General features: G+C 53.6%; 2 protein-coding genes across 9 annotated transcripts in view; both read right to left on the reverse strand.

The window, feature by feature from the left end:
* NBL1 (NBL1, DAN family BMP antagonist) overlaps positions 1-21,926 on the reverse strand; it is a 62,543-nt gene that overhangs the window by 7,368 nt on the left and 33,249 nt on the right. Inside the window, exon 1 of one of the 5 annotated variants that reach the window (XM_025446995.2) lies at positions 20,472-20,494. The exons of 1 other annotated variant lie outside the window; for it this stretch is intronic. In XM_025446995.2, coding sequence (XP_025302780.1) covers positions 20,472-20,479 — 8 coding nt within the window. In that variant the 5' untranslated portion in view covers positions 20,480-20,494. Of the gene's footprint in view, positions 1-2,020; positions 2,140-2,744; positions 2,895-3,598; positions 3,750-20,471; positions 20,495-21,926 lie in introns of those variants that run through there. 3 more of the 5 variants (XM_025446997.3, XM_025446996.3, XM_035713456.2) reach the window with 3 other exon arrangements.
* The window catches only part of MICOS10 (mitochondrial contact site and cristae organizing system subunit 10), a 34,449-nt gene continuing 33,789 nt past the window's right edge, over positions 21,267-21,926 (reverse strand). For 2 of the 4 annotated variants that reach the window (XM_049106486.1, XM_025446999.3), the window contains exon 4: positions 21,267-21,517. In XM_049106486.1, the coding sequence (XP_048962443.1) occupies positions 21,503-21,517 (15 nt within the window). In that variant the 3' untranslated portion in view covers positions 21,267-21,502. The remainder of the gene's footprint in view (positions 21,518-21,926) is intronic. The other 2 variants (XM_049106503.1, XM_049106496.1) reach the window with 2 other exon arrangements.

The following is a 21,926-nucleotide window of genomic DNA, read 5'->3' on the forward strand; positions in this document are numbered from 1 at the left end:
AGGCGCATCCTGAGGCTGCCAACAACACAGAAGGGAAGTTCCCTGGGGGGAGTGGAGGGGACGCTGGCTGGTGGAGACGGGGACAGCACCCAGCTCTCACACCGGGGACGAGAGGGCAGTGAGCAAACGCGGGAGAGCCACTGGGGGGCTGTCTCCCGCTCCTTGGTTCAGAAGGTCCCCAGGAGGGGCGGGGGCGGTCGCAAGAACGGGCTTCCCGGTTGGGCCCTGGGGTCCTCTCTGTTTCCACACCTCCCAGAATCTAGCATCTTCCCGGAGATGCTCGGAGATGCTCGTCAATACCCAGAGGCCCGGGCCCCAGCCCTGGATGTTCTGACCCCACAGGTCCAGGGTGTGGCCTGAGCACGGACAAGTGCTCCCACATGATTCTGAGGCCCAGCCAGGTTAGGAGCTAGGACTCCCCAGACTCCCCAGGGAAGGGAGCCCCACAACAACACGGCTGACGGGAGCCTCCCAGCCTGACACCTGGATTCCAGGGCCTGGAATGAAGTCCTCGTCACTGGAGGGGCCCAGGTTTCAAGGGAGACCTCCAGGCCACCCACGGCCAGCCTCGGTGAAACCCTTTGTAGAGCAGAGTCCATTTTGCATAAAAAGTGAATCACTGCCCATTTCCTCGTTGGGGTAAATCTGAATATTCGGGCCATGTAAATCAGGATCTTCTCGTAGCATGGTCTACTCCCCACCATTCACACATACACACCGGCCCCTGGTGTCACTGTTCCCAGCAACCAGCCAGGTGTGGAAGCAGGTGAGGGCAGGGCTAGCAATCCCTGGTGGCAAAGGAAGCCTCTCCTCTGCTTCCGGTACCTCTCCTGGGCACCTTTCCCACATAGGACACCCCCCCCCCCCCCCGGCTGGATGGAGGCTTCCACCTGTGGGCCCATCATCCGGGACACTGCGACTCGCCCAGCCAGCACATGGGGTTGGTGGTGTGTTGCTCCTGAACCGATCGGATGACCCTAGTGCCCCTCTGTGCCACTTTTCCTGTCCACATAACACACAGGATCTGGGTTCTCCACAACACACTCTCCACCACTGACTGCCACAGACCCAAGTTCACAGCCTACCTCGGCCAACTTAAACTTTCCGTGCCTCGATTTCCTCATCTGCAAAGCGGGCACACACTGTGCGTGGAAAGGTCTGCAGAGGGCAGCTGCCACGGGATAAAGCCTCAGTGAGGTTAGCACCACTAGTGCTAGCCTGGGGTCCCTGAACCCGGCCCCCACCCTCCTGCCTCCAGAACGGTGCCCCTCCCCTCCCCACTTCCTCCCACCAGATCCTGGGTGGGTCCTGAAAAATACCTAAATCCGGCGTTGCCCCAGCCCCCATGAAACTGGATTTAGGGGGAAACTCAACCCTGCAAGATGATGGCTCAGAAAGGGTGTTTCAAGCTGTCGAGTGCTGCCTCACATGCTCACTGGCCAGGGTGGGAGCCCAGAGGGAGACCCCGCTCAGACTCCCACCCTGGGGCCAGTGACTGAGGCACAGGGTCTTGAGAGATCAGCCACCTCGAGCCCACCCTGGAGGAAACAGGCTGGGCCTGGCTGCCAGGCTGTCCCGGCTGCTGGTGCGGAGGGTGTGGCCTCTGGGGCCCGCGGGCCTCGGCTTGGGCTCAGCCAGGGTGCGGCAGTCCCTGCAGGTCCTGGACGGAGCACAAGGACTTCCTTGAATGGTGCAGCTGGAAAGGTCGCTCCGGGACGCCGGCCAAGAGGCGTCAGACCCCGGCCCGGCTCCGCTCAGCGGGCTCTCCCCGGCCCGCTCTGGGGTCCGAGGACAAGTCCAGGCCCAAGCTCACCCACGGACTCATTGTGCGCCTGGGCGAGGGAGAGTCTCGTGGTCACAGACGGAGCCACTGAACATTCGCTTTGCCTCCCTCGGCCTCCCATCTGCCGCCTCTAAAATAGGGAGCGTGGCCTGGGAATGTCCATTCAAGCGGGTTCCCTCAAGGGCAGCCCGGCTCGGGCGCGCTAGGACCACTGTGATTCCATGACCCCAGTCTCACCCAGGCTGGCTTCCTTCCTCCCCGGGGCCGGCAGCGCTGGCAGGGCATGAACTGACCGTCCCGGGGGCGGGGGGCGGGGGGCGGACACACAGGGCCAGGCCCATGCCCCGAAGGCCGGCCCGCCTCTCCCAGGCAGCTCCACCTTGCCGGCCACAGCCCCCAGACCCTGTGGCCCCCAGACCCGGACCGACGCTCTCCCACCTGCAGACCCTCCTGCCCACAGCCCGAAAACTATCCCCCAAACAAATCTATGCTAATGGGCTGCTGCAGGGCCGGCCTGCACATCTGCTCAGCAGAAGTCCCACTGCAGACCTCACCAGCATCCCTGCCCACTCTGCAGCCTCCGACCCTTGGGGCTGGGGGTGGGGAGAAGGAGCCAAACTGAGCCTGAACTCTCACTTTAAAAAGAATGAGGATAGGCCCGTGGCTAATGCAGACCACCTACTCCCCCCTCCGCCCCTCCACGGAGGCCCAGGAGACAGAGGTCCAGCTTGCGGGGGCGGGGGGAGACAGGGGCAGGGGTCGCCAAGCAAATGCTCCAGTCGCGCCTTTTCTTTGGCCCCAACTAAAGGCAAACCACACCCAAGCAGTGTCAGCATCTGGGGGGAGTTTCTGGAGGCTGGTGGTTTCCACAGTAACAAAGGGTGAGGGGCTCCTTGTTGACAAATTGCTTCCCCACCCCCCTCCCCCCGCCAGCGCCCAGCCTTTGGCCTCCAGCCCTGACCTCTGTTTTCCTGGGGTTCCCGTAGTTACAGGCTGGTGTCCTCCAGCTGGGCGAGGGCCTCCGAAAGCCTGAAAATGTGCCCCGGTCCCCCGATGCCTGCCAAGCCCCTGGCCACGCCAAGGCAGGCAGCTGCCCCCTTTCCTGCGGCTTGTAAAAGCTCAGGATCGCCCCGCCCAGGGAGCAGGGCGGGCAGGTGGCCGGCAGCGGGGCCCCCGGTCCAGGCCGCCTCGCGGGGGTGGAATTCTTAAGAAAACTGAGCCCCCGGAAAGGCGGGCTCCCCCTGCCCCAGACTCAATTCCAGGGGGATGACCCAGGCCAGGCCCCGGGGGCAGGCGGAAGGGAGGGGGAGGGCTTCGCTCCGGTTCCCGGGTCTAGGAAACTATTCATGAACCCCGCGGAGACGAGGGGGGGCTCGTGCCTCCGACCCCGGGGATCCGGGAGATGCACACACACGGAGCCCCCCGCTACCCCGCGCCCGGGGGCAGATGCGAGAGACACGGCGTGGAGGCAGAGGCTCGAGCGCGGGGGGACCCGACACGAAGGCAGACCCGGGGGAGGGACAGAAAGGAAGGGACGGGGGCAGGGGGCGGACGGGGGCGCGGGGACAGGCGGCCGGACAAAAAGGAGGCAGGAGCCGCGGCTCGCGGGCGGGGCGGGGGGAGCGGGGGAGAGGGGGAGCCGGGGGAGCCGGGGGAGCCGGGGGAGCGGGGAGCCGGGGGAGCCGGGGGAGCGGGGAGCCGGGGGAGCGCGCCCCGCGGCCGAGCTCCGAGCGCTGCCCCCGCGCCCCGGCCCGCCCTGCGCTCGGTGCCCCGGGGCCGCCGGAGCGTCCGGGAGCCGGTCCGGCCGGGACTTACCGCGCGCGGGGCGCCGCCGGGTCCTGCGGAGCTGGGTGCGGGGCGCGCGGGGGCGCGCGGGGCGCACGGGGCGCGGGGCGCGGGGCGCGGGGGGCGGCGCCCCCGGGGGCTCGGGCGGCGGCCGGCGGCGCTGGGGCGGCCCCGCGAGGCTGGGCTGGCTGCGCTGCGCTGTCTGCGGCCCCGGGCGGGCGCGCGGTGCGGGGGAGCGGCGAGCCGAGCGGCTCCGACGTCAGGGGTGTCTCCGCTCCAAATAGGGAGCGAGGGCGGGGGCAGCGGAGGGAGGGCCGCGCCGGAGAAAGGGCGGGCGCACGGCCGCTCCCTCCGGGCCGCGGGAGGGGGCGCCCCGGCCCCGGCCCCGGCCCCGGCCCCGGCCCCGGCCCCGCCCGACGGCGCGCCCGAGCCCCGCGGAGCCCCCGCCGGCCTCCCAGCGCCGGGCCCCGGTGACAAAGGCGGGGGCGGCCCCTCCGCGCGGCCCCGCGGCGCTCCCAGCCTGCCCGCCCTCGGGCGCGACCCGGGTCCCCGCGGGGCCCGGCCGCCGGGACGCCGCCGCCCCTCGCCCTCCGCCCGGCCTCCCCCCGCCCCGGCGCCGGTCCCAGCGTCCAAGCGTCCGGAGAAGCGCGCGCGAGCCCCGGAAGGACTCTGGACCCCGACTCCCTCGTCCCGGCCCCCGGGGAGGGCGGAGCGCAGGCCCCCGCGGCCCAGCTGCTCGGGCGCGCTCGAGGGTGGCCCTTGTGCCCCCTCGGCTCCGGGTGCTCTCGGGGGAAGGAGGACACGGCTCCGCTCCTGCAGAGGAGGAGCCCCGGACACAGTCGTGGGACCTGGAGATTTTGCCCTCAGAGCTGTGCACGGCCCTGGATTTCACCCCGGCCTGCCTGGAAGCTCCCGCCCGGGGACCTATGTCACAGGTGGCTGAGCACCCTGGGGGGCTCCCGGTGGGCTCTGATGGCCCCACACCCAGACGCATCCCGGTGCCTCTACCTCCTGCTTATGCCGTTGCCTCTGCCTGGGGTTCCCTTCTCCTTTCTTCTCCCCATAACGTGTTCTGCAAGCACCACACTGGAAAGACTTCCCAAGACCCTCGGGTAGCATAATCCATCCCTCCGGCTGTGCCAATTCCCCTCTACACCGGTTGTGCACGTCTCTCTTCCCCATTAGACCGAGAGCTCCTTGCAGGCAGGGATTGCCTGTTTATTCCAGTGTCCCCAGGGCCTAAGGAGGGGCCGGATGTATTTGGCTAAATGGAAATAATTATTAGCTCCCATAGATAAGTGTTCCCAGGAGAATGACAATAATACCAACCCTACAATATATAAAATGCATCTTATGATATGTATTTGGATGTGGAATGACAATCGCAATAGCTCACACATACCGAGCACTTCAGTGGGGACCCGGTCCCATTCTAGCCACCTGTCACCCGCACAATAATTCTATAAAATAAACAGTATTGTTATTCTCATTTTATAGGTGAGAGAAGCAAAACCCAGAGAGAGGTGTTAAGTAACTGGCCTAAAGTCACACAGCAGGAGACGAGGCCAGCTACTGTCTGTGGGATGACCCTGTCCCACAAAGTCTGGCCTTGCAGCCCGGTGCAAAGTAGACACTCAGGAAATAGTTACCGCTGTGCCCATCATCAGCCTTCTCTCTCTCTCTCTCTCTCTCTCTCTCTTTTTAAAGATATTATTTATGTATTCATGAGAGACACAAAGAAAGAGCCAGAGACACAAGCAGAGGAAGAAACAGGTCCCCTGCAAGGAGCCCAATGCGGGACTCGATCCCAGGACCCCGGGATCACGGCCTGAGCTGAAGGCAGACGCTCACCCGCTGGGCCATCTGGGTGCCCTGCCACCAGCCTTCTCAAGGCAGGGGGGAGCGGAGGCCTGCATTTTGAGAGAAGCCACTCCAGCACTGCAGGAAGCTAACTGTAGCCTCGTGAGCTTGTCAGATCACACAGAAAGCTGGGCGTGGTAGCCCTTGACGGTTCAGCCACAACTCTGAAACACAGGGAAGTTCTAGAGCAATCCCAAACACCTCATCAAGGACACGGGGCTTAGTGTTGAGTTCACACCTGCCTGGGGAAGACTGGTCATCTCAGAATGACCACAGTGTGGCCAGGGGTTCTGGAAGGTGACCTGTCAATAATACCACCAGCTACCGTCATGTGCCAGGTATTATGCCAAGCGCTATGCCTGCTTTATCCTATCAAATCCTTACCATGGTCTCGACATTATCCCCATTTTAGAGGTGAGAAAAATGAGGCCTCGAAAAGTTTAGCGACCTGCCCCAGATCCTACCAGTAGTGACTGACAAATTGTAACCTGAACCCAGACCCGACCAGTCCAAAGCCTGGGCTCCTGTGCCCACCACACCCTGTTGGCTGCCTCCGAGCCTCTCCCCATCAGGCTGCCTGCCGTGAGGATGCTACTCCACTGGGAGCCAGGGGGACGGGGCCCCTGCAAGAAAGGCAGAACCTGTCACGTCAGAGTCCCCGAGCTCGCAGAGACACACCTGGTTGGCAGCAGCGCGCCAGTTGCCCCGACAGGCCTGGCTGGCACAGGGCACGGGCCTGAAGCCAGAGCCTGCTGGCCCCGGGCCAGCCTCTTGGGGCCGAGTAATGTGGGGCCCAGGGCTGGGGTAGAGGCCTGAAAGCCTCTCTCCCCAGCTCATTAGCAAACATCTGGGCTCAAGAAAATGACCGACCTGGAATGTGGCTGGGCTGTGGGGAGCTGCTCCCTCCCCGAGTCCCGGGAATGTGAGCTCCCTCCCGCAGGGCACGGGCTCGGGCCAGCTGTTTCCTCTAATCCCGTCAGCCCGGCCTCGACAGGGGTGCAAACCTCTGCACTCTCCTGGAGAGTGAAAACAAGCAAAAGGCCTTCCTTCCCAGTCCGGCCCACTCAATCAGGGGGTTGGTACTGGGCCCGGGAGATGCTCGGTCCCTCCCTCTCCTCTGAGATAAAGACCAAGCATCTCCACGCTTCCGCGTTTGCAGCTGGGAGGGGCCGCTAGGACTCCTCACGGAAGGTTCTGGAGCCTTCCTGCTTGGGTCTGAATCCTCGCTCCATCACCCGCTGACTCCGCGACTCCGTGCAAGCTGTTTCCTGCCTGGGCCCCGGGTTCCTCCCCTGCCAAGCGTACCTGGTCATGGCACCCCACAGACTTGCTGGTCAGGACTCATTCACTTACTTAACAAATACTCATCGTGCCTACAGTGCGCCAGAAGGCACAGAGTGTGAGGACACAGCAGGGGACCCGACCCGTAAGGTCCCAGCCCCTGAGAGGCGAGTGTCCTGGGACACGGAGCAGAGCCCGCATGAGCAGGTGAATGGGTTTCCCATCGTCACGTGCTGTGAAGAACTAAGTAAGCCAGAGGGGGCGGTGGGACGGGGGAGCCCCAGGAGGCGGCTCAGAGGGGACACGGAAGGTAGGGATGTGATGAGTCAGGATGCGAGGAGTAAATGGGTGCAAAGTGCTTGGCACCGTTTCTGGAAAACACCCCGCGCTCCCCAGGTTTAAACCATCTCAGGAAGGTTCGTATGTAGTAGCAGAGGGAAGGCGGGGGTCGGGGTCCTAGGCTTTTGGCACAGGCTTCCTCCTCCCCTTCCTCAACTCCTGCACTTCCTGAGTCTGTTTCTTCATCTGTGAGAGAGGAATTTTAAGAGCAGGCAACGGCAGGCTCACCGAGAGCCACAGCCACGCACGCGGAGCAGCGCGGAGCCCGGAGCGGCAAGACCCGCTCTCAGGAAGCGGAGCGGCTGCTGTGGCCCTGGGCCCTGGACGAAGGGATTTGCCTGAGTCTGCGCAGCCTGGGAGCAGGTGCAGGAGCAGAATCAGATATTCTGACTCTGGGCCCGCCCTCTGGGCTGTGTCCTCTGGCCTTGGCGGCAGCCTCCTCCTCCTCCTCCTCCTCCTCCTCCTTCCCCCCCCCCCCCCCCCCCCCCCCCCCCCCCCCGCCCAGCCTCTGGAGCCTCAGGAAGGCTCTGGCCCCACCTTGGGCTCAGAGAAAGCGGAAGGAGAAGGTGGTGATGCTCTCCAGTGTCTGCAGAGGGATGGCCCTGGCTGGACTGGAGAGCCCCCAGGGGAGGCCCCGGGGGAGGGCCCGGGGCCCCACGAACAAATTTGAAATACCCTTTTGGGGGCAGCCGGGGTGGCTCAGCGGTTTAGAGCCTGCCTTCGGCCCAGGGCCTGATCCTGGAGACCAGAGATCGAGTCCTATGCTGGGCTCCCTGTATGGAGCCTGCTTCTCCCTCTGCCTGTGTCTCTGCCTCTCTCTCTCTCTCTCTGTCTCTCACGAATAAATAAATAAAATCTTAAAAAAAAAAAAAAGGAAAAAAGATTACATTAGGAGATCCCTGGGTGGCTCAGTGGTTTAGCCCCTGCCTTCGGCCCAGGGCATGATCCTGGGGTCCCGGAATCAAGTCCTGCATCGGGCTCCTTGTATGGAGCCTGCTTCTCCCTCTGCCTGTGTCTCTGCCTCTCTCTCTCTCTCTCTCTGTGTCTTTCATGAATAAATAAAATTAAAAAAAAAAAAAAAAAGCAATACCCTTTTGTTGGCGGGGGTGGGAGGCCAAGCATCAGAAAGAGGGATCAAGTGCTAAGAATGGAGGAAATGAGGGCGAGAAGACTGTCAGAGACGAGAACCGAATTCTGGAAATTTGTGAGAAATTTCAGCCCAGGTCCACCTGAGCCCAGTGGCTGTCCCTCCCGCACCCAGGCAGGCAGGCTCGCAAGGTGGTCCCAGCTGTACCTCCGCTCTGACGGTGGACGCCCTGATGTTGCCAGCGGTGGGGTGCTGGGGGCTGTGCCCAGCCACCCCCCTCGCCCCACACCTGTTTGCTTTCTCCCCCCTCCCCTGTGGCAGCGTCCGAGCGGGGCTGTCAGGAAAGGGGCACGTGTGCGTCACCCTGCTGCTCGTGAACACAGTGAGCAGGGCTGTCATGCCGGCGGGCCACACCAGGGAAGTCACTTCCTGGACACCGTCACTTGCCCATTGTTTTCTCACATCGTTTCTTCCATTTCTCAGCTCCCGTGGCCAAGCAAGCCCACAGAGAGGAAAGCTTCTCTCCTTCCCCAAGAGTTGGTCCTTCTGGGCATATATTTACCATCCTACAGAACAAGAACAGCCTTCTTTCTTAAGGTTTCTGTGCTCCAGATAAATTCATTGAAAAGTACCCTTTTTAGGAACATGGGAACTCACGGAGAAAAAGAAGGCACAGAAGCATATCATCTGGGGGGGTCTGTGCAGCCCCTCTCCTGGGGACACGGCCTCCAGCTACATCTGCAAACAGATCAGGCCATCTGGCAGTGAGTGTCCTCATGGAACCTGCCCTCCCGCCCAGGCAGGCCAGACCCCAGTGGGTGGTGAGCCAGGCTGCACCCATCAGATGCTCTCTGGAGGAATCTGCACTGGGGCCACACGGGGCGGCTCAATCATGGTCCGAGTGGAATTCTAGAGATGTCTGGCTCCTGAAGAAGCTGACGAGGGCTTGGGTCTTGCCCTGTACATCCTTGACACGCACCTGTCCTTGGAATCTCTGAGTTTCTCGCAGTCTTTTTTTTTTTTATGATTTTATTTATTTATTCATGAGAGACACAGAGAAAGAGGCAGAGACACAGGCAGAGGGAGAAGCAGGCTCCCTGTGAGGAGCCCGAGGTGGGACTCGATCCCGGGTCTCCAGGATCATGACCTAAGCCAAAGGCAGATGCTCAACCACTGAGCCACCCAGGCATCCTGAGTATTTTACAATCTTAAGCTAGTTTGCAGACGTTTATCATTTACCTCCCCAAAAAGTTTGATTAAAACGTCTTTCTTTGACCACTTCCTTAAGTGTCCAGCACAGCAGCAGGTACAGGGACAGAAGAAGGCACAAGGGGAAAGAACAGACACAGACAATGAGAAGTAGCAAAGTCCCAGGGGGCTGACATGCCTAAGAAAGGCTCGCTGGAGGAGGCAGGATTTGAACAGGGGCTGGAGATGTGAGCGAGGCTTGAGCCAGTCAGGAGCACTTGGGTGGCTCAGTTGGTGAAGCGTCTGCCTGTGGCTCAGGTCATGATCTCAGGGTCCTGGATGGAGCCCCACATCTAGCTCTCTGCTCAGAGGAGAGCCTGCTTCTCTCTCTCCCTCTGCCACTCTCAAATAAGTACATGCTCATGCTCTCTCTCAAATAAGTACATAAAATCATTAAAGAAAAAGGAGGGCGGGGGAATCCCTGGATGGCTCAGCGGTTTGGCACCTGCCTTTGGCCCAGGGCACAATCCTGGAGTCCTGGGATGGAGTCCCATGTCGGGCTCCAGGCATGGAGCCTGCTTCTCCCTCCTCCTGTGTCTCTGCCTCTCTCTCTACCATAAATAAATAAATAAATAAATAAATAAATAAATAAATAAATAAATCTTTGAAAAAGGGGCGGGGGGGGCTTGTGCAAGTCAGGAAAGCAGTCCATACTAAGAAAGAAAAGGCCAGGAAAGGAAGTTTGTATTTGACAAACGTGTGGCCCCCAGGCCTCCACAGCACTACAGCGGATGACAGTAATGTTAACACCCCTGGGCTTGGCCCAGATACAGCCCCAGAATCCTTCACATCGCTCCTCTAGACAGTCACCACCAAATGGGTACATGTGGAGATGAAACATGGGTGACTGAAAATGTCACCCCTAGGGAAACGTGTCTCAGGAATAAATAATGAGTTTGATGGAAATAGAGTTAATAGACTACTATTCACTTACTCAGAAAATATTTATTGAGTGCCCACTGCGTGCTGGCTAAGGATACAGCAGTAAAACAAACCCCAATCCCTGCCCTCAGGGAGCTTACATCCCAACGAGAAGAGACAGATGGCCAACCAAACATGTAGGTGCCAAGGTTGTGGGAAATGCTGGAGAGAAAAATAAAGCAGAGTGGTGGGTTAGGGTGTATGTGTAGGGTCAGAAAGACCAGAGTGGTCAGGGAAGATCTCACTGAGCACGAGACGTCGAGTAGAGACTAGAAGGAGACGAGGGCATGAGCTCTGTGGGTACCTGGGCAAAGAGCGGTCAGAGACCACGAGCCGAGGACAGCAAGTACAAGGCCCCGAGGTGGAAGCCTGCCAGTGTGGTCAGGCACAGCGAGGACAGAACGACTGGAGCAGAGGAACCAGGGAGAGGGTGGTAAGAGTCAAGGTCGGACAAGTACCGGGAGGGCCACACCTTGCAGGGTCTTTGGAGCCCACTGGATTGACTTTGGCTTTTTCTCCAAATGGGATGAAAGGCCACCGGAAGGTTTTGAGCAGGTGACTGACATAATCCAATTTCTGTTATAAACAGGCTGCTGTGTGGAGAATAAAGGGGGGGAAATTATGATATAACCCAACATGACTATAGGCCAGGGACCAGGCAAAAGGCTTCTCCTAGAGTAACGAAGTCATATGTTGATGAATTTATTCTCCTAGTAACCTTTTGAAGGAATCGTCACCGTTCCCGTTTACAGATGAGGAAAGCAAGGCATGGACAGAGTAAGTAACTTCCAGGACCCGACAGCGAGTAAGTGTCCAAACTGGAATTCAAACCCTCACCACCACCACCACCACCCCCAAAGTGTGGCTCCAGAGCTCAGGCTCTTAGCCTTTAACTTACTCTGGAGAGGGCAGTGGGCAGAAGAGGCCGAGGGAGGAGCTGGTTGGTGGAGGGTCTTGAATGCTAAGCAAAGAAATTTGGACTGAGACCCTGTGCATTACTGGGGAGCTGCTGAGAATTTATGAACAATGGGCGCAAAACAGTGTTAAAACTTTTGGGGGTTCAGGAGGCACCTGGCTGGCTTCATCGGTAGAATATGCAACTCTTGATTTCAGAGTTGTTTTTGTTTTTTTAAGATTTTATTTCATTTTAAAGATTTTTTAAATTTTCTTACTCATGAGTGACGCAGAGAGGGAGGCAGAGACATAGCAGAAGGAGAAGCAGGCTCCCTACAGGGAGCCCGCTGTGGGACTCAATCCCAGGACCCCGGGGTCATGACCTGAGCCGAAGGCAGACAGTCAACTGCTGAGCCGCCCAGGTACCCCAAGATTTTATTTTATTTTATTTTTTTAAAGATTTATTTTTATTTATGATAGAGAGAGAGAGAGAGGCAGAGGGAGAAGTAGGCTCCATGCCGGGAGCCCGATGCGGGACTCGATCCCGGGACTCCAGGATCGCACCCTGGGCCAAAGGCAGGCGCCAAACCGCTAAGCCACCCAGGGATCCCCGCAAGATTTTAAGTAATCTCTATACCCAATGTGGAGCTTGAACCCATGACCCCAAGATCAAGAGTCGCCTCAGGGAGCTTACATCCCAACTCTACTGAGTCAGCCAGGGCCCTCCTCGGGGTTGTGAGTTTGAGCCCCATGTTAGGTATAGAGATACTTAAGAATTAAATCTTAAAAAAAAAAAAAAAAAAAAAAAAAAAAACCTGGGGTAAGGGGGTGGGGCTGGAGGTTGAGAGGCCACCGCAAGTCTTACAGAGATTCTGGTAAGGTAAAAGAAATCCCCCAAGACCTCCCCTACCTTGACTGAACAAGGCTTGGGTTCAGCCCAAAAAGCAGCTTTATGACTGGTTTCTGGGGCCCATGGAGTGGAGTCAAGAAACCTGGAAGGATGTGGCTTCTGACCGACATGTTCTAACGCTCACCTTCTATGGCTCTATCTCCTGGTCTTTAAGGGATCAAGGTGGGACGCCTGGACGGCTCAGTGGTTGAGCATCTGCCTTTGGCTTAGGGTGTGATCCTGGGGTCCCAGGATCCAGTCCCACATCGGGGTCCCTGCGTGGAGCCTGCTTCTCCCTCTGCCTGTATCTCTGCCTCTCTGTGTCTCTCGTGAATCAATAAATAAAATCTTAAAAAAAAAAAAAGAAAAAGAAGGGATCAAGGAAAGATCTATAATTACCTTATACCCCTCGACAGGAGGACTTTTCCTAGTAAAACAAGTGGAACTTGAATTTTGTGCACAAAGTCCACCATAGAGTGAAGAGGAAGTGAAGTCTTTATTTCTGTGCTAAAAAGAGTCTGTCGGGACGCCTGGGTGGCTCAGTGGTTGAGTGTCTGCCTTTGGCCCAGGGCGTGATCCTGGAGTCTCAGGATCGAGTCCCACATCAGGCTCCCGGCATGGAGCCTGCTTCTCTCTCTGCCTATGTCTCTGCCTCTCTCTCTCTCTGTCTCTCATGAATAAATAAATGAGATCTAAAAAATAATAATAAAATAAAATAAAAATAAATAAAAAAAATAAAAAGAGTCTGTCGTGTGATATTGATATACGTCCATTTTAAACGGCAAAATGATTCACCTGGTCATACTTTGTTACATAGTTGAGTATATAGTGAAATATTATTTAGTGGGCTGTCCCACTTTTCTCCAAAATAACACGGTGCACGCATGACCTCACATGTGTAGTGTGGCAGGAAGGGATCATTACAGCCGTCTTACAATGAGGCCCAGAGAGATTGAGTGACTTTCTCATGATTACACAGTGACCTAGGGAAGCAGCTCAGAAGAGAACAGAGGATGCTCTATAGTAAAAACCTGGGGAAGCCTTTCTTCTAATTGAAAGTCACTGACCCATACAAATGATCAGTCAGGGCCACCCACTTAATGATTCTATTTATTTATTTAGGAGAGAAAGAGTGAGAGAGAGCACGAGATGGGGGAAGGTCATAGGGAGAAGCAGACTTCCTGCCAAGCAGGGAGCCCAATGTGGGGCTCGATCCTGGGACTCTGGGATCATGACCTGAGCCAAAGGCAGACACTAAACCATCTGAGCCACCCAGGCGCCCAGAGCCACCCACTTGAAAAAAAGGTTAATTTAGGGGTTTTGAAAATGTATGGAACATTAAACTCAGCTCCCTAACTGAAAATTAATAAGGATAAAACTGTTTCATAATTATTAGGACAAGAAAAACTGTACTCTGGGTCCTGATCGCTTCCAGAGGTGTAGACAGCAGAAAACGTAGAAGGTAAGGAAAAAGGACACGCCGAGAGACCAGAGGGAACTCATACTCCGCCTCTCGGGGATCACAGAGGATTTCCACTCATCAACACACAGGAGCCAAGTAGATATCATGGATAATAAATACTGCTCTTTAGCAATTAAATCCCCAAAGCCAGGTTTCTCACTGCTAGATAAGGGAGTTACAAACTAGGATGGGCTAGGCCAGACAAAACCCTAGGTCTGGGACTTTAGTTATCAGTACAAACTCAAGGTCACATATGGGATCCCTGGGTGGCGCAGCGGTTTAGCGCCTGTCTTTGGCCCAGGGCGCGATCCTGGAGACCCGGGATCGAATCCCACGTCGGGCTCCCGGTGCATGGAGCCTGCTTCTCCCTCTGCCTGTGTCTCTGCCCCTCTCTCTCTCTCTCTGTGACTATCATAAAAAAAAAAAAAAAAAAAAAAAAAAAATTAAAAAAAAAAAAAGGTCACATACACGCACCCACACACCTATTCCCTGGCTCTGCGGAACAGTGACACATGGACAGAAATGGGCACAACTCTCCCCTAAAAGGAACCAGGGCTCCCTGGAGAAATGGCAGGATTCCAAGGCTGGGGTAAAGAAAACACTGGAAGAGTCTGGACTACCTTGTCCTTATGGAGTGGGTATGTCAGAAGAAAACAGGTGCCAGCTTGGAAGAGCTCCTAACAGGCATACCTGGATAATCTGAGAAACAAATGTTGACAATCATGGATTATAATCAATTTAATAAAGTGAGACCCCATGAGTCCATAATGATAGAAATAAATGAACAAATAGCTTGGGAGGAAGGGAAAGTTCTTCCTCATAATGACGTCAAGTCATGAAAAATAATGAATTCTGGAAATTGCCACCGGATGCTAAAAATCACAATGGCTTGATGAGGAACAGGATATGTACGGTGTCAAAAGCATCTCCCCCATAATTTATTTATTAATTACAAAGAAAAATAATAAATGTATACTGGAGACACTAAGCCAGCAGCCCTTACACCAAGTGAGCAAAGTTCACTGCACTACTGTGAAGACACGTGGACATCCATGCATCAGAAAGATACATCTCTGCCCAAACTGCAAAACCTAAATTTAATCATGAATCGTGAGGAAACCACAGGCAAACCCAACTGAGGAACACTCTACAAAGCAACTGGTTTGTCCTCATCAAAAATGTCAAGAGCAAGAAGAAAAGCTGATGAACCGTTGTGGATTAAAGAAAGAGACTTAAAAAAAAAAGAAAAGAAAAAAAAAAGAGACTTGACGACTAAATACGGCGCATGAGTCTGGACTGAGCAAAGGGCAGGAAGATGTGTTGTTCTGACAATTCACAAAATTTAACATGTACTGTGGATTGGAGGATACTACTGTATTAATGTCAATTCCCTGATTTACTAATTTTTTTTTTAAAGACTGTGCTTGTTTACTTGAGCGAGCTTGCACGTCCATGAGACCACGAGTGCATGTGAGCAGGAGGAGGGGTACAGGGAGAGGGAGAGAACCTCAAGCAGACTGTGCACTCAGCACAGAACCTGACACAGGGCTCGAACTCACGACCCGGAGATCACCACTTGAGCTAAAAGTCGGAGACTGAGCCACTCAGGCGCCCCTTGTTTTTAAAGATTTTATTTTTACCATCTCTATACCCAACGTGGGGCTCGCACTCATGACCCCGAGATCAAGAGTTGCATGCTCTACTGACTGAGCCAGCTGGGCACCTATTAATTCCCTGATTTCGATAATTGTACTGTGGTTACCTATGAATGTCCTTATTCTTAGAAAACATACACTGAAATAGTTGTGTGTCTATGGACATAATGTCTCCATCTTACTCTCATATGGCTCAAAAATACTGCACACACACAGAGAGATACACAGAATGGTACAGTGGACAAGGAAGAGTGTGAACAATTGGTGAACATGGGTAAAACGTACAAAGGAGTCCCTTATTTTCACAACTTTTCTGTAAATGTAAAATTTTATCAAATCAAGTTACTTATCCTCAGGGATCCCTGGGTGGCTCAGTAGTTGAGCGCCTGCCTTCAGCCCAGGGCATGATCCTGGGGTCCCGGGATCGAGTCTCACGTCGTGCTCCCTGGAGCCTGCTTCTCTCTCTGCCTGTGTCTCTGCTTCTCTCTCTCTCTCTCTGTCTCTCATGAATGAATAAATACAATCTTTAAAAAAAAAAAATTTAGCCTCTTAAAAGTAGAGTATAAAGGTAGTATAAATATCACCAGTATACATTGTAAAGAGGGTTTTCATTTTCAAACCAGGCGACAGGTACATTTTACTATTTGTAAATAATGTCTTAAAAACTAATTGAAAAGTGTAGTTTTTGGGATCCCTGGGTGGCACAGAGGTTTAGCACCTGCCTTTGGCCCAGGGCGCGATCCTGGAGACCCAGGATCGAATCCTACGTCGGGCTCCCGGTGCATGGAGCCTGCTTCTCCCTCCGCCTATGTCTCTGCCTCTCTCTCTCTGTGTGACTATCATAAATAAATAAAAATTAAAAAAAAAAAGAAAAGTGTAGTTTTTAAAATGCCCGGGTCAATAAAATGTCATGATGCTTCCTCATGTTTGCAAGGAAGCTCTGATTCCCAATTATGTTTCTGATTAATAAACAGGAATTGTTTTTTAAATAAAGACAGCTGATTTCAAATTGGATCAACTTGTTATCAGTTTAAACTTAATGGAACGGATTTCAACTAGTTCAAGTGTGTCAAATCAGACTTAAACTGGATCGAGAGCCCCTCTGAATGACCCTCATCAGTTTATTTATTTATTTTTTGGACCCTCCTCAGTTTGAACAGTTTACAACTGAGTAGTTAAGAGCTTAGGTTCTGGAATCAGATAAAAATCCTGCCTGTATCACCTCTTGGCTGTTTGTCCTTGGGCAAGTTCATTTATCCTTTCCAAAGCTGTTTCTTTCTTTTCTTTTCTTTTTCTTTCTTTCTTTCTCTTTCTTTCTTTTTCTTTCTTTCCTTTCTTTTTCTTTCTTCTTTCTTTCTTTTCTTTCTTTCTTTCTTTCTTTCTTTCTTTCTTTCTTTCTTTCTTTTCTTTCTTTCCTTCCTTCCTTTCTTTTTAAGATTTTACTTATTTTTTCATGAGAGACAGAGAGAGAGGCAGAGACACAGGCAGAGGGAGAAGCAGGCTCCACGCAGGGAGCCCGACGTGGGATTCGATCCCGGGACCCCAGGATCACGCCCTGGGCTGAAGGCGGCGCTGAGCCACCTGGGCTGCCCCGTTTCTTCTTCTATAAAATGAGGATATGAGTACTTCTCTCGTTGGGTGTGTTATAAAAATTAAGCATCATGATGTATATAAAGCCTTAGAACAGTAACTGTCACCACGTATGTGCCCCATAAATAGTATTATATAGTCACTTGAAGTGATCAAATTAAGCTCTGCCTGGCTCAGACTGGCTGGACCAGGAATAGGGAAAGATGACTCGGCTGACAGTTGATAATGGGCTCCTTTTTCTAGTCCCAGTTTCTCCCCTATTAAAGACTCTTCTCCTGCCCACTCCTGAATTCCTCCAAGAATTCTTGACATCGCCTTCCCCCACTCGCATCTCCTGGCTCTGTGCTCCAACCTGAGGATCGCATGATTGAAGCCAAATATCCTGAACACACATGTTCACTCGCGGTGCCGCCTCCTACCATGCCCGAAGCTCCCCGAGGAGGTCTTAAGTTCCCTTCTTATTCCTTAGTGTCCCCTGTCCTCCTGCCCCTCCCAGCATACCCCGTGCTCAGAGTAACTCTGAGTGTTAGCTCAGGTAGTTACAGAAGGGAGATGCCACAGTGGCTTTGTGCACGCGTATCTCAATGGAGCAGAGTGAAGACAAATGACACTAATACTCATGAAGATGCAGTGTTTTCTAACTACTTTCAGTTTATTACACGAAATTCATTTGAGACATCCATTCCCTCTCAGATCTTGCTAATTTAGACTCTTAAGAACTGGACTCCCAGGATGCCTGGGTGGCTCAGTGGTTGAGTGTCTGCTTTTGGCTCAGGGCGTGATCCCAGGGGCCTGGGATCAAGTCCCACATCGGCCTCCCCACAGGGAACCTGCTTCTCCCTCTGCCTGTGTCTCTGCCTCTCTGTCTCTCATGAAAAAATAAATAAAATCTTAAAAAAAAAAAAAAAAAAAGAACCAGACTCCTTGAGCCTTAGGATTACACCCATTCCGCACTGGGACAGTCCCCTACCCACCCTTAATAATAAATACGGTGTACTCCATTCTGATTCAAATAGCAACCACCTCCTTTTATTTATTTTTTATAAAAGATTTTACTTATTGATTCATGAGAGACACAGAGAGAGGCAAGACACAGGCAGAGGGAGAAGCAGGCTCCCTGCAGGGAGCCCGATGTGGGACTCGATCCTGGGACTCCAGGATCACACCCTGAGCTGAAGGCAGACGTGCAACCACTGAGCCACCCAGGCGTCCCTCACCTCTTTTTAATACTTGTGTTAGCACATATATGTAACTCCCAAAGCCTATACAGTAGGGATTCTTTTTTGTCCCTTTGCAGAGAAGGGAGTCATCTGGCAGGTAAGTGGTGGAATGGGAACTTGGACCCCCGCAGCCCCAACCCTGCTCCTGACTAAATCCTATGCTCTTTCCCAGAGTCCTCCTGCCTCTTCCTTGCTCCCCATCGGTCCTCTTCCTTGGGGACACTTCTGGCTCTAATAGTGATCACAGATTCTCACACCAGCTCCACAGACAGGCTGCGTGGTGAACACGGGAACCTCTGCCCTGCTCCTGCCCAGGCCTGTGCTCACCCCGACCTCATCCTTTGGTGTCCGAGGGGAAGTGGTGCTGCAAGCACACTTAAGGAAAAAAGTGGTGATAGCTTCCAGATGAGCTTGTTATTTCTAAACTTAACATTCTTTTTGGTACTTAGAATTTCCACTTTCTCCCTTCCACCCTTCTGCATTTATGTAATTAGAAAGCATGCAATGGGAAACTGTTTGTGTCTCTGTACGCTCAGGATGAAGGCTGCTCCAGCCCCATGGAGTACATCCTTGTGGAAGTAGTTTGCAGAGTTTATTTGGACAGATTCAAAAATAGTCCTTCAACAATACAATCAGATGGAACCACAACAAGTAAAATGTAATTATGGCTTGGTTACATTAAAAAAAAAAATGTAAACAGTGAGTCTTGGGAAAACTAAGTCTACAAAGATATCTCCTTCATTACCAATCTCTGCATTTCCTACAAGCAAGATTTCAAGACTGCATTCTTGGATCTTTTGGAATGGGTGAGAGAGGATGACACTCACTTAAGGAGACAGCTCAACAAAGTGTGTTCTGAGGCCATTTTTCAGAACAAAGACCTATTTCTGCATAAGGCAAATGCAGCCTGATAAAGACTCCCTCAGTGGGTACTTGGAATGCCAAAGTCATTCACCTAAATGAGTTCAAAATACATATTGTTCTGGGCCAAATTATACAGTGTCAAGCTCAGACTGTATGAATTTATATATGTTGGCAGAGCAGGCCACTTTCAGGGCGCCACAGCTTTATCCTAGTATCCTGTGCCCAGTTGGGTTCCCATCACTCTCTCCCCAAACCCATGAATTTCCTTGTATTTGGTTCCAGAAGGGCAGACAAGAAGCAAAGTCAAAGTTTCACGGCCCCACAAGGGAAAAGAGCCTCGGAGGACTTGAATTTCTGATGAAACTTAAAGTAGAACAGAATGTGTGCCTTTGCCAAAGAGCTGGAACTTTCTGGAGGTTGATTTGGGATGGGGGCAGGGAGTGGGGACAAGATTGAGTACTGTGCTTTGGGCCAGTCTCTGCTAAGAGCTACAAGGCAGGAATACAAAGTACTCTGGAATTAAAGCAAACAGTCAATGCTTCCTTTGGCCGGCCTTTGCCCAGAATCATTCCCTCACAGAGCTGACCAGTTTCTCAAACACATAAGTGGCGACTCAACGATGCTGGGCAAAGGGACCCTCCAAACATAATGCCCAAGCCCATGACTATAACGAGATAGGGAAGCCGGCTCCCGGTGTTCATTTTCATTCCGTACTCTCCTGACATTATCCAGAGAACCAGTGGGCATGCTGTGTTTTCTGTTTTCTTCTTTTTTGGAAAGGGACCTATTATTCTTCTCTCTGCCTGAATAAATACAGAAAAACTGGAGGGAAATAATAACTCTTAAAGCAAATGTGAAGACAAGAGTAAGGGATGAAACAGGTTGCAGAGGTATTTTTCTTTGAACGACATGGGTTGTCTTGATCACGGAATGAAGGGGGCAGAGTGGAAAACAGCAGATGGCTATGGCGAGCCATGGCTGTGACTTAGAGTCCTGGGCTCAGGCCCACTTTGGGCTTTAAGTGATTCAAATAAACAAAAAGGCCCACAGAGCAGAGGAGTCTGGATGGTTTCAGGGCAGAGAGCCACTGCTGCCTGTTCTGGTCCAGAGCTTAGCTTACCTTTTTGGAAGGGGGGATGGGATGAAGGAGGAAGGAGGGAAAAAAAGAGAGGGTATTTCTACCCTGAATCTACTCATTACAATGCTGGCAAGAACCGTCTAATCAAGGTTCCACAACTGGGCTGAGACACTGGTTCCACCCCACTGCCGGCCCCCACCCCACCCTGCCTTGCCCCCCGTGCTCTGGCTCCACAGACCCCCTCAGACGTTCCCAAACACCATACACACTGCGCGATTCTGCGCCTTTACATAAGCCACCTTCCTGCTCTTTCTCAGGGGCTCGAATGTCCCCATCAACTCTAAGTATCAGTCTGTGGTATTCCCTCCTCCACCAGGCCATCCGAAGGACACCTCGCTGCTCCTTCTCCTTGGTTCCTCTGTACTCCTACGCCCCTCTGCTTCAGCATCAAGAGTCTGCGTACCCGGTTTTCCAGCACATGCTAAGCACCTTGAGGGCAGGGGCTTGTGTCTTACCTTTCCATCTGTCTCTGCTGCCTGGAACGGTGCCTGGCTCACACAAGCTGCTCAGTCCACATGTACAGGATAAAGTGGGGTCAAGCTCTGCCCATCTTCTTTTTATTGTAAAGACAGAAACACAGTAGGAAAGCCTGAGCTCCCTCTGGGTTTCTGTACATTTTCAGAAGAAATGGCTGTGATATTACTTGTGAGTCCAGCCTCCTGGGTTCCAGTGAAACCAAAGGGATGAACTCAGGGAGGGGCATGACAAGTGGCCCCTCCGTCCACAACCTTCAGCTGCTGTGTGAAGGTAAAATTGACCCTACCAGGCAGACATGCCACCAGCTGTCCCCACCCCCTGGGGCAAAGCCCCCTGCACTGAAGCCTGGACTGTGTCCAGCCCCATGAAGCAGCAGGAAACCGTGACATGGATGGAGTGAGCCACCGCCATCGCCGCTCGGGTGTGCACCCTTCTGTATGGCCACCATCCGCCCGCGAGCGGCAGCCACAGCCGACGGGCCGCGACATGCGGGTCTCACAGAGCTGCTGCAGCAAGACAAGGCTCCTCGAGACGTCTGTCATCATCAGCAGACAAGGCAGCGGCCACCTCCAAGCACCAACTAAATGGGTGGAGGCAGTTTTGAACACAACCCGGCAGGGGACCAGGGGCGGGTGGTGGAAAGGGTGCACACCAGCTGTGGTTTCGGGAAGGCTCTGTGCGAGGCAGGGACCAGGAGGTTACAGCTGCTGGCAGTTCAAATACAGCCGTCCTTAGGCTCAAAGACCAAAGGCAAAGAAACGCAGGCAATGCACTGGGCTGCCTATTTTTAATTTATTTCCTTTAAGACCACCTCCTTGCGATTTCCAGAGAGAAAATACAAAACAAGAAACAGACTTCGTTTCAAATACATAAACAGTGTGCTGGAGTTCAAAGCATTACTGATAACATTGTTACAGAAGAATGTCAGCTTACTCCAGGGCACTTCAGTATTCCTGAGGAATAAACATGGTTTCTCTTTTCCTCCCACTGGGATGTTCTCAGGTGTAAGTCACTGCTCCTGCTCCTGGAAAGTAAGGACACTCTGATTACAAGTGTGCAGACAGCATTTTGACACCATTGCTGACCTAAGGGATCGAATGGCCCCAAACCTTAACACCTTGTTTGCTTTACAACAAGACGACTGTAAACACCCCTCCCAGGGCCTCAAGAGTGGCTCCCTAAACCTGAGGGGAGGACAGAGGGAGAGGACCAGAGCAGGACTAAATAGTCAGTATCCGGACAACTGTTCCTAAAACTCATCAAAGGGCCGCACCACAGGTGAGCGGACACAGCACGGCTCTGCAATCACACAGCCAACTACTGATGGGACCTTGTGCAACTTCCTTAACCTCGGGAAGACTGTGTTTCCTCATCTGCTGAAAGAGGGAAAAGTAGAACCTCTCCCACTAACCTACTGGGAGGGAGGTCTTGAG

Source organism: Canis lupus, chromosome 2, assembly GCF_003254725.2.
Source record: "Canis lupus dingo isolate Sandy chromosome 2, ASM325472v2, whole genome shotgun sequence".
NCBI classification, from domain to species: Eukaryota; Metazoa; Chordata; class Mammalia; order Carnivora; family Canidae; genus Canis; species Canis lupus.